This window comes from Zootoca vivipara, chromosome 1 (genome assembly GCF_965207765.1).
Source record: "Zootoca vivipara chromosome 1, rZooViv2.hap1.1, whole genome shotgun sequence".
NCBI classification, from domain to species: domain Eukaryota; kingdom Metazoa; phylum Chordata; class Lepidosauria; order Squamata; family Lacertidae; genus Zootoca; species Zootoca vivipara.
In genome coordinates this window covers 104,271,200-104,284,136 of record NC_142582.1, presented here as the reverse complement: position 1 = coordinate 104,284,136, position 12,937 = coordinate 104,271,200, and the positions used below count along the sequence as shown (strand labels likewise).

The window sequence follows — 12,937 nt, the reverse complement described above, 5'->3', positions numbered from 1 at the left end:
GGTCCACAGTTAAGCACTAGCAGAATGCACAACTTAAAGAAATCACTACAAATCAAGCAATAGATTTGTTAGCAGAAACAAAACAAAAAACTCATGCCAAAACCCGTGGTGGGCAGTTTTCACAGTGTTACAAATTTTAGTTTCCTTAAGACTACTGCCGTTGGCAGTCACTGATAGGGACTTTTGCTAATAAACCATTATTTGGTTCAGCTTTAGGGAGCAATCCTCAGCCGTGGGGCACAATCTACACACCATTACGGTGAATAATAAAACACTTCTTGATTTTACTAGGGATTAATTTAACTCATAACGTTATTTTCCGAATAATAAATACGTGGCATGTTCAGTTCAGGTCCAGGTTTCTGTTAGATAGTAAATTTATGTTGGGCTCTACTATTTCAGATTGTTTCTTAATATACAAAACCTTCTACTTTAAAAAAGAATGTGAGGGAAAGAGTTCTACCCTAACCTTCTCCACAACCGTGCATTTTTTAAAAAAACTATGGGATTTTTAAAAAAATATTATTGTATGGAGAAGCATTCACTCACGTGAGCTTCCACTTACCAAGTTTCCAGCAATCCTTTGCTTGGGACACAATTCTGCCTGGATTCCCTTTTTTTTAACCATTTCCATCCTCACAGATAGATCCTTAGCCCTCTGTACTCATTCCACTTCAACAAGGATCCTTTTAGCCTTCTTCCTACATTACACTTCCCTTCTCAGGAATTTTCTAGCTTACATGTCTCCCTGTATAACACATCTTGCTAAAAACTTGGGAGCAAACAATGCAACCTGAGACACAAAAAGACCAAACCAATTGAGGATTATTTTCTCATGCACAGTTGATAATTAGGTTTTGAGGGTCTGGGTTGCAAGAAAACTGTTTAGCGTTGACACTCTATTTCTGTCTAAAACGATACATTGTCCTTTCTGAAGAAACTAAAGAACATGAAAAGGAAAATTAGTATCATGGTGCTTTGGGGGGTCTCATAGCAGTACAATTACCTGTATCCTGTCTTCAGGAAGTTCTGTTTTCATTGCCAGCATCTCCCTCGCATAGACATCAGGATAATGGGCCTCGTTGAATGCTTTTTCCAGCTCCTCCAGTTGATAGGATGTGAAAATTGTCCTGAAGGAAACAAAACTAGCTGATGAAAAAGTAAAAATGAAACTAAATGTTGGACTATCCTAAAAGGGCAAAGGACCAAAGGGAAAGCTTAGAGAGTGGTTAAAATATATTTGATTATTGATTTATTGCATTTACATCCCATCTTGTTCCCCCACCTAGCTCAAGGTGGCAAACATGGTTCTCCCTCTCCCACAACAACTCTGGGAGCTAAGTTAGGTGAGAGGTGGGCTGGCCCAAGGTTACCCAGTGAGCTACATGGTCAAGTCGGGACTTGAACCTTGGTTCCCCAGGTTGGGTCCCAACACTCTATCCACTACACCATGTTGCCTCCTATATGTACCTACAGATGGATAGCCAAAAGCCATAGGAAGTAAAGGTACATAGAGAGTTCACTGTGGTTATGACAAGCAAAGATAAGCACTTTGCTGTTTGAATCCTACCCACATTTTGTCTTTTGCATCCCTCTTCACTCAGTGGGGTACTCTCAAGTAAGTGTGCATAAAATGGCTAACTTCAAGTCCAATTTATTGAAATGGAAGAATTAACTATGTCTCCAAAGCCCTCTAGCTGAATTGAAAGCGGAGGCCTATCCATAAAGTATTTTAACAAATCAAAGTTGGAGACAAAAGCAAATCTCTCAACACATGGAGAATTATTCAGAAGGAGGCAACGGGTGAGGGTAGTTAAACAAAAATAAGTGTGGCACTTGATTTTTTAAAAACTTTAATAAATGGGTAGTCTTAGATTCCTGCTTCTGTTCATTGTCAAGGAAGCCATCAAAAAAAACAAACCCATTTGTAGCAGAAGCTACTCAAAAGATTTAAATTAGGGGAAAGCACTACCTCATAGAAAACCACAGGAGGGGGGGCAAGAAGTAGCATTCCCAAACACCTGTTCAGCTTCTACAGTCCCTATAATTTTATTTTTCATATCAGTATCCCCACCAAGAATTCAGAGTGGCATACATGATTATCATCTATCCCATCGCACTGTATATATACTATGGCTTTTTATTGTAAATAGAATGCTATTGCAGATAGAATCTGTCTTTGCTTCTCTGGGTTGTGAGCCTAAGCACCCTCACTAGGATGTAAGCTGATTTGCAGTCAATAGTGCTTGCTATCAAATAAATGTATTTTAGACTGGATTTAGTTTCTCACATATATATCTTAACTATAGAGTGTCCAAATATATGTACATCTCTATTGGAAATTACACATGTTAAGAATTAAACTACTTGTTGTTATGTTCTTCAGGCTATCATTTTGCCTTTCTTTTTTTAAAAAAAAGAAAAAGAAAGGTACCGTAATCTTTTGCTATATGTTAGCAAAATAACAATAAGGATGCTGGCTTGCTGATTTGGTTAGTTGTTATTACAATAACAACTAAACTGCTAAGAGTTATGGATCTTTTAAAAAATTGCTTCCATATTATTATTAGCAGTACTTCTGTGAAATGTAACACCACTGAATATATGTCACACAGCACTAAAGCAGAACCCTAACAAAATCTGGCAAATTCACTACATTCAAACCCAACAGTGTGACTCTTAATTCTGTAAGATGTAGTTTTCAGTGTCAGAAGACATGCTTTAAGTTGAAAAGACTTTGTTTTGCTTGTCAATACCTATAGGGAGTGGCTTCATGTGGAAGGTTGGACTTCATGGCAAAATGCAAGTTTTAAAGAATAAAAACCATTATTTGCTTTTCTTTCTTTCTTTCTTTCTTTCTTTCTTTCTTTCTTTCTTTCTTTCTTTCTTTCTTTCTTTCTTTGCAATGCAGCATTAATATCAGCATTTTCAGGTGCAAATATAGCAGTGCACAGGATGCTATGTTTGGCATTTAAATTGATGGGTAAACAACACAGTCATCGCCTTCTCTTTTAAAATGTTGAAAGTGACCAGCCTTTCTCACATCTGCCCGTCTTCCTTTTTTATAAAAGACCTGAGCACCAAATAGATTCCCTAACACTTTGCAACCTAAGTAAGTACCACCAGTGCAGTCAGCAATTCAGCTGTGCTGTGAACAGCATAGTAAGTATGACTTCAGCTCTTCAAAACAACGAATTTCATACAAAGGACACACTTCTCCCACGTTTATCTATTCCAAAGTCCTCCTCACAGACAGGCACACTCCCAAAACGATCGTCTGGGACTGGAAACAAACGGAAGCACAACTGGAGTTGAAGAAAGATGCCTGCAGAGCAGACAGGTTCCTTTCATGCTCCTGTTGCGCCGGAAATCTGAATGAGCATTAGGCGATCCGCACCAATTTCTGATGCATGGCAGCCCGCTGGTTCTGTGATTTATCTACCTAGGAAGCAGTCTGCATTACAATATTGTAGTTCATCTAACTGTGTGTGTGTGTGTGTACACACGAATGCAAGCAAGCCCAAATAAATATGAAATCAACACCTGCACTCCTGAAGAAATGTAGCCTCCAGAGGAGAAAGAAATCCAAGTCACTTAGTAAAAATAAAAGAAAATGTAGTGTGCGAATTTCCAATAAAGCAGCCAATATGCTCTCAAATCACCTCCAAGCATTTAAAATCTAACGCACTGTATCAGATCAGTAACAGTGTTAACAAAGGATATTAACAGTGGATATTAACAAGGGATATTAACAGTGGATATTAACAAAGGATATTAACAGTGTATTAACAGTGTTAATACAAAGGATATATTCTACGATCAAGCGTTTGTATTAGTTCTTTAACTGGTAGAGTTTGGGGTGTTTCCCCCCCCCTCCAAACGGAATAACAGCCAATGCGAATACAGCAAACTCGTTTAACCATTCGATATCCTTCTCTCGAGGCAATTTGCTGACTATTTATTCTGTATCGTCATTTGGAAAAATTGCTTGGGGGGGGGGAGGACAACACAACTCTCCCACCTCTCTCGCAGGATACTTTCCCTGTCAAAAATAAATGGCAGAATGCGTCTTTCTGAAATACATACTTAAATTTCGTTTTTTTAAAATCACCTTAGTCCACTTTGTACCAACAACCGCTCAAAAACCGTTGTTTACAAACCTCAGTAACAAGAGACATTTCTAGTGTCTCTCCATTTTGCAACTACTTGTTGGAGAAGTATCTAATTATAAGTGAATTAATTGTTTAAAAAACACACACACAAAAAACACAAATATACTGGACAAGGTAAATAATGTACACCTATTGGAAGAAGAAAAAAACCACTCCTGAAATCACTAAGAAATTCAGCACTTGATTCCAGCTCTTTTTTGGATCCGGAAAGGAAACGTGCTTCGATTTTAACCTGGATCTAAACGGCGAATCAGCCCACTCCCTTGTATCAGTCCAGTTCATCTGGGAAGTTCTTGTCACCCATCTGCTTTGACCTCATCAGTGAAACGGAAGCCTCCGCTTTGCCACGGCAATTGCACTGCTTAAGGAAATATTGAACCCTTAATTTGCCCTTTTCCTCATTCAAGCCAACCTTTCACGGGAAAGTTCTCGTAATCCACAGGCACTCTGCCGCTTAGCAAAATTGATCTAATTATTTCCCCAAACCGGGTCCGAACAGATGCATTGCTGTCCCATTGTCCTGAATTTCAGGAATAACGGGATTGCCAATGGCTCGCTTGGGAATATTTCCCTGGCCACCCCTGCAGTCCTACAGAGACGAACGCAGCTACTTTTGGAAAGAGGACCGCGTCCCCCTTTCCTGGGGGCAAAATGACAGGGCCAAGTTGCCCCTCTGAGACTGACAGATATGGGAAGGGAGGTTAGACCTCCACAGAAGACCTCTTCACTTTCCTTTCCTCTCTCCCACATCTCATGTTTGCAAACTGTCCTGTCAGCTTGCGGAACATTTCGAATACTTTATTGCTAGTCACGGAAATTGCAGCAGCATTCTTGCCGAGAGGGGAGGAATATAAATTCATCGCACAAACCACCCTTGATCTCCCGTCCCGTGGTGTTGTTGTTGTTTTCCTGAGCAGATGCCAGCCATATAATTTTATAGGATGTATTTCATAAAAACATCTCTCTCACACACACAAACAACCACCCGGAGATTCCGGTTGGGTCAAAACACTGCCTTGCTTTTTAAAGGGTCCCAACACAGGCAAAAAAAAAATTCCCTAATCTATTTCATTTTTTAAAAAGAGAGAAAGAAACAACCCAAAAGATCCCTGGAGAATGAGGAATGCAGAGAGAAGTCCCCGAGGACAGCTTCCCCACCCCACCCCGGCGCTGCATCTTTTATGACAATGGACCACTAGGCAGGGAAGCCGGATTACAACATCCCCCTGGGAAGGAGAACTGCGGCTCACGGGGAGAAGGGAGAGTGCCACCGTGCCGTGCAGCCGGTCGGATCAGCCAGGGCGAAGGTCAAGAAGAACCCCCTGGCCTCTCTTGGGTAGGAGGTTTCAAGACAAAACAGCACCCAAAGGCAGAACAAATGCATTGAGAAACGCGGCCTGTGGAGGAGACAGAGCACTCCGTTGGGATGGAGGACCCAGAGAAGGGCGCAACTCTCCTTGGCGCATCTCTGCAGCTCCCCCCTCTGTCGTCGTCGTCCCCGCCCCACACCCACCCGCGTGCACAAGGGGATGGGGGGCTCGATCCTGACTCCCTGGATCCTGAGGCCCAAATGTAGAGATTGGGAGGGCAGGCCAGGCAATTGGGGTGGGAGGTCTCTGCCTCGCGGGGCTCCAGAACAGCGTCCGCCTTACCTGTGCCGCCTCTTCTTCCTCTTCTTGCTCTGGCTTAACGAGGATTTGGACATCTTTCTGTCGCTGGACGAAACATCCTCGGAATCTGGGGACACAGAAAGGCGGCAGCGATGGGGACCAGAGCTCCTGGAGGGGGGGTGTTCGGGTGAGTCTCCCCTCCCGGCTCCCCGAGACGCTCCGGGGTGCGAGGCGAGGGAGTCTCACACTCAGACCTCGCTTCGGATTTCCCCGGATCGGGGAATCGGGGCGCTGGTCTCGTGCGATCGACTCAGGTTTCGTTCCCTGGCTGGTTCCCCTGGCAGCGCTTTGCATCCAAAGGACGCCTCGCTCTCTGTGCGCTCTTGGCTCCTGTTTCTATTTTCTCCCTTCCACACTTGGAGGCCAGTTTCGTTTCCAAGCCTTGCGCGACATTTCTCCCCCTTCGAAATGTCAAAAAATTTTTTTTAGAAAAAAAGTATTTATGAATGTAAAAGAAAGTCGATGGCGCATCGCCCCAAAGCTTGCAATTCTGGGGGTCCTAGTAAATCTTATTGCCCCTATATTTAAAGGACAGGGCCTGGAAAAAATGGACTTTGAACCAAGGGAGCTGGAACACAAGGACGAGTATTTATAGTATTAGAAACTCTAAAATAACAACTTTTGCCGTTTCTCCTAATTTTTACCCGTTTAAAATTATTCTGAATTATTATTATTCGTTTGGGAACCGGCCATTGCTTTTCATATTATTTCCTTTTATTCCCTTGGCGCTTATGGTAACAAATCGAGACCTTGAGCCCCGACCACGCTACCTTCAACAGCGCCGAGCCCCGCGTTTCGGTCTCATCCCTTCAGAAGGATGAAAACCAGCGGCCGGTCCTGTGTTCGAACGTCGCCCCCTCTTCCTGCCCCCAGAGGCCCCCGCCCCATTCTCCTTTGCCCCCGTCGATTATCTTTCGTTATGGCTTTATAATGACCGCAATCTGGGGAAGGAGCTGCTCGGCCACTTTCTCAAAAAGCCGCGGTCTGGAAGAAGCGGAGATCGTTGACAATGGGAAGGCAAGAAGAGCCTGTGCTTGCCCGAAGGTGTGGGGGGGGGCACCCCTTCAGACCTGGGAGTCTCCCTCCTGGGTCGGCTGTGTGGGGCTGCCCAGCCTGGAGGGCTGCCTCACGGGGTTGCCTGGCAAGGCAGCCGCGGCCTCCCGCTTTCCTGAGCCTGGATCTCGGTCTCTCTCTTTCTCTCCCGGTTGCCCCCTTCCTCTCCCTCCCCACGGCTCTGCCTCTACCTGAGCTGGCCGTCTGGCTGGTGTCGAGCTGCGCGGGGCCTCGGCCCAGCGGCTGTAGGTGGACGCCGGGCGGGTCGGCCAGCACCTCCAGGAACGTGGGCTGCGCGTAGAAGCCGGGCAGGCTGCCGGCGCTGAGCAAGCCCATGCCCATGCCGCCCACCCCGGCGGGGCTGAGCACGGAGCGGGCCGCCAGCAGGTGGCCGGCGGGCAACGAGTCCAGGGCCGCGCGAGGGTGCGAAGGCGGCTCCTTGTTCAAGCCCAGGATCTCCTGGATGCCGAAGCCGGTGCAGCGAGGCGCCGCGGGGCCCGAGACGGGCTTGGCCCCCGCGGCTACGGAGCCCACCGGGGCCCCTGCCGCCCCTGGGGGGCCCGATGCTGTGGGCGGCGGCTGAGGAGGAGCAGGCGCGCCGTCGGGGGCTTTGAGTTTGGCGGGCAGGCTGTGGGCGAGCGCGTCGCCCGCTTTGCCCGTCATGCTGCGGCTGGTCCCTGGTGCCCGCTCCGGGGAATGCTCGGGAGCCCCCGCCTCAGGCCCCTTTTATACGCCCAGCCTGGAGCCCGAGCGGGGTCAGAGCCGAGCAGCCAATCACAGGGACCAGCCGCGATTAGGAATTCCAAAAAGCCAAATATGGGGGGGGCGGGGAGGTGAGGAGACAGAGAGGAGGGGGGGAGACCCGTCGCGGGGGGGGGGAGAGGGAGGGCGGCCTGGGGCGCGCGGGCAGCTGCGCGCAGAGATAGAGCCTGAGCGGCAGGTAAGACGCCCGCATGGCTGCCTGAGGGCAGCAGCAGCAGCAGCAGGCGGGCCACGGAGGGCAGTTTGTTGGGTGTCGCTCTGGACTCGGGTCTAAAGGGGAAAGAGAAACCCGCCGCGGCAGCTTAAAGAAGCCCTGGATGTGACAGGTGGGTGACTCTGAGGCAAACGAGAGAGGAGCGGAAAGGGGTTTGGCTGCCTGTCCAGACCGCGAGCTGGGCCCTTGCGCGCGCGCCAAAGGTGAGAGGAGAAAGGGCGGGAAGGAGGGAGGCGGGCTGGCAGCCCCGCGTAGTGCTGACAGGAGGGCGGGCGGGCGCTGAGGGGCATTTTCCTGGAGCATGGTCAGCAGACTCTGAAGGCTGCAGCCCTCGCGTAAAAAGTGGGGTGGAGGCCGCGGGGAGCGTCGCTTCCCTGGCTGAGCGGGAGGAGGAGAAGGGAAAGGGCAGGGAGAGGAGACGAAGCATGGGAAGCGTTTCGTTGCCTTCGTTTGACCGTGCGAATAGAGGCGAGCGAGGCGCGTCTTATAGAAGTCACGGCGACAGTTCCCTCACCCAGTTCACCAATGAAATCATCCCAGTTCCTTAGAGGGTTATTCAAATCCGAATTCACACCTCTTATTCTTCTTGTTGTTGCCTTTAAAAAAAAACATGAATCGCCGCGTAGGCAGGCAGGTGGGCTGATCGGAGACTTTGCAGTTTGTTGTACAAACTTTGCAGCAAGGGGTGCCTTTTTCCAATTATCAGTTTCGCAATTTGGATCATTTGGAGAAAATAACTGGGGAAAACATATCGAAATATGGAAAGAATCTTGTGGTGTGTTTAATTATACGTCGAAGAGTGGCAGATCATAATAAATAAACACTTTGGAAATTCGTTCACAGGAATCACTGCAGCAAACTGGATTTGTGGTGGCATGTAAAATGTGCATACTTCGCGCTCTGTTTTCTGCTGCAACTATAATGTAAGGTGAAATGTTCAGGTGCCATTTTGAATGAATACGAATGAGAAGCCAATGTGGAACAGAGGGCGAAAGCAATTCAGTACTAGCGTCCATCTAAAAAATAACGGCTGCTTCTTGTCTTGCAGTAATTAGCCGTCCATAATGCAAATTTAATGCTATCCTTTTAATACTAACCTTGTTAAAGGTGGATTCTTGGAAGCAAAACGAATAACCTAAGTTGAAAAGAAATCATATGAACCAAACTAAAAGCAAACTATGCACTCCAGTTTACTCTTATCGACTATAGATCAAAGGTCTTCATTAAACTTTTGAAGTAAAAGCTTTGTACATTCAAAATTTATTGCACCCAGAAAATTTTACTAAATCATTGTTTAGCCAAAAAGTAAGGTTTTCAACTGACATGTTAAAGTTTTGTCCCCGTTTCCAAGGATGTGATATTTCGTATTGTGAAAACTAAAGTTCATTTACACTTCATCTCCTGTGCTGAATCAAATCTTATTTAGAATTGCATAGTTTTTAAAATAACTGACCTATATACTTCTTTTAAAAATACATTTATATTGATATCCATTCATTTTATATTAGTGGAGGAGGTGAAAATGTGTGTTCAAATATTCAGCCAAGTAAATTAATAATGAGATTTGATTTGGAAACAAACACATCTTGTTTGCTTCTGCCCTAAAAATAAAGTTTAGTTGAAAGTTATCCATGAGCACAGGAGATATTCATATTTGAATTGAAATTATATAGTCCTGTTAAACACCTCACCCATTCTTCAGCTATATTAAACCCCTACATATAGTAAAGGAAAGAATGCTCAGGGGACAGGGGACATTGCAGAATATAAAGGATCTTTTTTATTTTCTAGCTTCTCTGATGAAGCTCCTGATTTTCTGCTATATCCAGCTGCTGCCTTTTGTTTTATGCTTAAATTATATAAACTGCTCAGGAAATGAGGTTTTGTTTGTTTGTTTACATTTCCCAAAGTTTTCCTCAAAAAAACTTCAAGCAGCACAACATTCCTGTGTTGATAGAATCTTTGGCGATCTCATAGCCAAGTAAGATTGTCTTCCATGAACATGGTCTTATCAGTGAGTCTGTAAGTACCTAACTGTGGAGGCCAATTCTGAATCCACATGTCCTTCCCACAGTGGGGACATAGGTTTCTAGGTTGGACCTGAACATGGTGAGGGTTTGCCAAACATGCCTTCCTCTTAGCATGTTTCTCCTTTTTGTCCTGAGTTTGAGTGTCTTCAAAGTCCATCACACCTTTGGTAAAGGCTGTTCTCCAATTGGAACGCTTGCAGGGCAGTGTTTCCCAATTGTTGGTCTTTATACAACATTTTTAAAGATTTGCCCTGAGTGAGTCTTTAAACCTCTTTTGTTGACAGCTAGCATTATGCTTTCCATTTTTAAGTTTGAAATAGAGTAGTTGCTTTGGAAGATGATAATCAGGCATCTGAACAACATGACCAGTCCAACAAAGTTGATTTTGAAGAATCATTGCTTCAACACTGGTGATCTTTGCTTCTTCTTCTACTACTACTACACTAACACAAATGTGCCATAAGATAGATAGATCAATCAATCCTAGGACTTGATGTGAGAGCATGTGATACAGCCACCTGACGGAAATGAGTGCCTGCTTAGTACCTGGGTGGGAGATTGCTTAGGAATTCCATGATGTGGGAAATAAATGTTCTGAATAAATAAATTTAAGAAACCACACATGTGAGCATGAGATGAGACAAAAGAATCACTATTGGAATTCCTACATAGTTTCTGCTAGTCTAACATTTACCAGGCATCGCTCACATGTTTTCATGTTTGGATCTACAACCATGAGATCTAGATATGCATTTTTTTAAAAAAAATTATGGAAACTAAGATTCCCAGGATTATAAATAGGGTGTCACATTTTGTTAGAACACTAAATAAGAGTTTTCTAGATAGATGACAGAATCCTCTCAATAGCTTGGTATTTTCCTTGATTCATATGCTTGATCTGTTGCAAAAAAAATATTATTGTTTTGCTAACGAAAGTGTTTTGACATATAATAAGTCACAAAAGTTTGATGTGTGGCTTTCCTCATAAGAGATCTCAGATAAGACTGGAAATGGGGGGGGGGATCTCTGCCTGAGAGCTGAATCTGGAATCCTACTGTCAAACAGCAATCCAGAATAACAATAAAGTGTATCTTGGCAACTGCTTTACACATGTGCCATTTCAGGTATGTTCAGCAAGGCCACCTGTTAAAAACAATATTTAAAAAATCCTTCAGTAGCACCTTAAAGATCCACTCTAAGTTTTTATTTGGGTATGAGCTTTCGTGTGCATGCACACTTCTTCAGATACCATTGTTAAAAACAATGTTATTTATAAAAACAGATTTAAGTGACAGTGCCATCTACTGGCAGCTAAATAAATAATCACACCATGCACCCCTAAGCACTTTATTGTTGCCCAGCTAACTTTGAATGAATTCACCAAGACAGCTGGGTGTTGTTGTATTAATGCCATAGCTAGTTTATATATCACTGCTAAGAAGGGCCTTAATGAAAGTACTTTGTAAGAATTATTTTGTAGGGGTAGAATAAATACAATGGCCAGAATCTAACACAATGGGCTTTCCATGAGCTTAAGAACATTTCACTCTGTGTTGGAATGGGTTGTGAACAGTAGAATAGAAATTTTTGGTTCTTCTTATCACCCACTATATATCTAATTTAGGAAGAGAACTGTTGTTTCTTTGGAATCTAAAAAGCAAAAAGTATCGTTTCTATCTAGGAAGCCATTGCTTTCCAAGCTTTAAAAGGCATTTAAAAAACAACCATATATGATATCTAGCCATGCTTTGGATGCCTGCATTCTCAACAGAGACACATGGCCACATTGGCCACTCACTTTCTTTTGGCACTTAATAGCAACATGAATTTGTTAATTCGTTCACTCTGATTCAGATGAGAACCTGTGCATTATCCTGAGCCAGGTGACACCTAAGATTTTTTTTATAGCATTTGTTTCCACTACGAAGTACGGTATAATGGTATTCTGATGGAAGTACTGTGGGGGGAGAGTGAAAGGGAGAAGGCTCTAATATGGCACAATACAACCAACCTTCTTAACAGTAGTAAACTTTGGGCTTAAACTAGAACTCTGGTTTCTCACTGAAGGAGACAAATATTTCATAATGCTTTAGTAGTCAGACTCCAGGTAGGGAAAGTATATGGATCCTTTAATTCCTGAATGGTTATGGAGACTGGCTTATCTGTGGCATTTGTATGCTGCCCCGTGACATAAAGTTATCTGGACGGCTTATAATAAATAAGTAAGAATACAACTGAATACAAAATGAGACCTAACACCATAAAATCAGAAGCAACATAAATACAGCAGACAAAACTCACCACATCCCCAAAGTTAAATAATAGTTTTGAAAACCAAACTATGCAAGTTATTTATAAGGCCTTGGTAAACAGAAAAGTCTTAAGCTGTTATCAAAGTTACCCCAAAAATGGCGCCAGGTAAAGCTCGTTGAGAAGGCTGCTCCATAACCAGGTTGCCACTGCCTAAAAGGCCCTTTCTCTGATAGCCATCTATTTCACTTCATTTGTCAGGGACACTTAGCATGACCACTGAAGGGAATCTTAAGATTCAGTGAGTACATATGGGAGTGGGAGAAGGTAGTCTTTTAGAAATCCTGGTCTCAAGTCCTTCAGAACCTTAAAGTTAAAACAAGCACTTTAAATTGAACCTGGATACTTCATTACAACCACCCTGTCCTAAGAGGATAAGAAGAGCTTGCTGGATCAGGCGAATGGCCCTTCCTGTCCAGCATCCTGCTCTCACAGTGGCCAACCAGATGCCTGTGGGAAACCCACGAGCATGGCCCAAGCACAAGAGCACCCTCCCCTCCTGTGGTTTCCAGCAACCGGTATTCAGAAGCATTGCTGCCTCCAACTGTGGAGGCAGAGCAGAGCCATGATTGCCTGTAGCCTTCAATATTCTTTTCCTCCATGAATTTGTCTAATCCTGTTTTAAAGCCATCTAGGTTGGTGGCCCACACTGCCTCCTGTGGAAGCGAGTTCCATAGTCTTGTGCGAAGAAGTAGTACTTTCTTTTACCTTCCCTGAATCTACCAA

The 12,937-nt window shown here is 44.3% G+C and overlaps 1 protein-coding gene across 2 annotated transcripts in view; it reads right to left on the bottom strand.

Moving 5' to 3' along the window:
- Positions 1 to 7,558, bottom strand: part of VSX2 (visual system homeobox 2) — a 32,166-nt gene extending 24,608 nt beyond the window's left edge. For both annotated transcript variants that reach the window (XM_088672190.1, XM_035118706.3), the window contains exons 1-3: positions 7,087 to 7,558; positions 5,825 to 5,909; positions 1,007 to 1,130 (exon numbers count right to left, since the gene is read on the bottom strand). In XM_088672190.1, the coding sequence (XP_088528316.1) occupies positions 1,007 to 1,130; positions 5,825 to 5,909; positions 7,087 to 7,558 (681 nt within the window). The remainder of the gene's footprint in view (positions 1 to 1,006; positions 1,131 to 5,824; positions 5,910 to 7,086) is intronic.
- Positions 7,559 to 12,937: the final 5,379 nt, after the last annotated feature.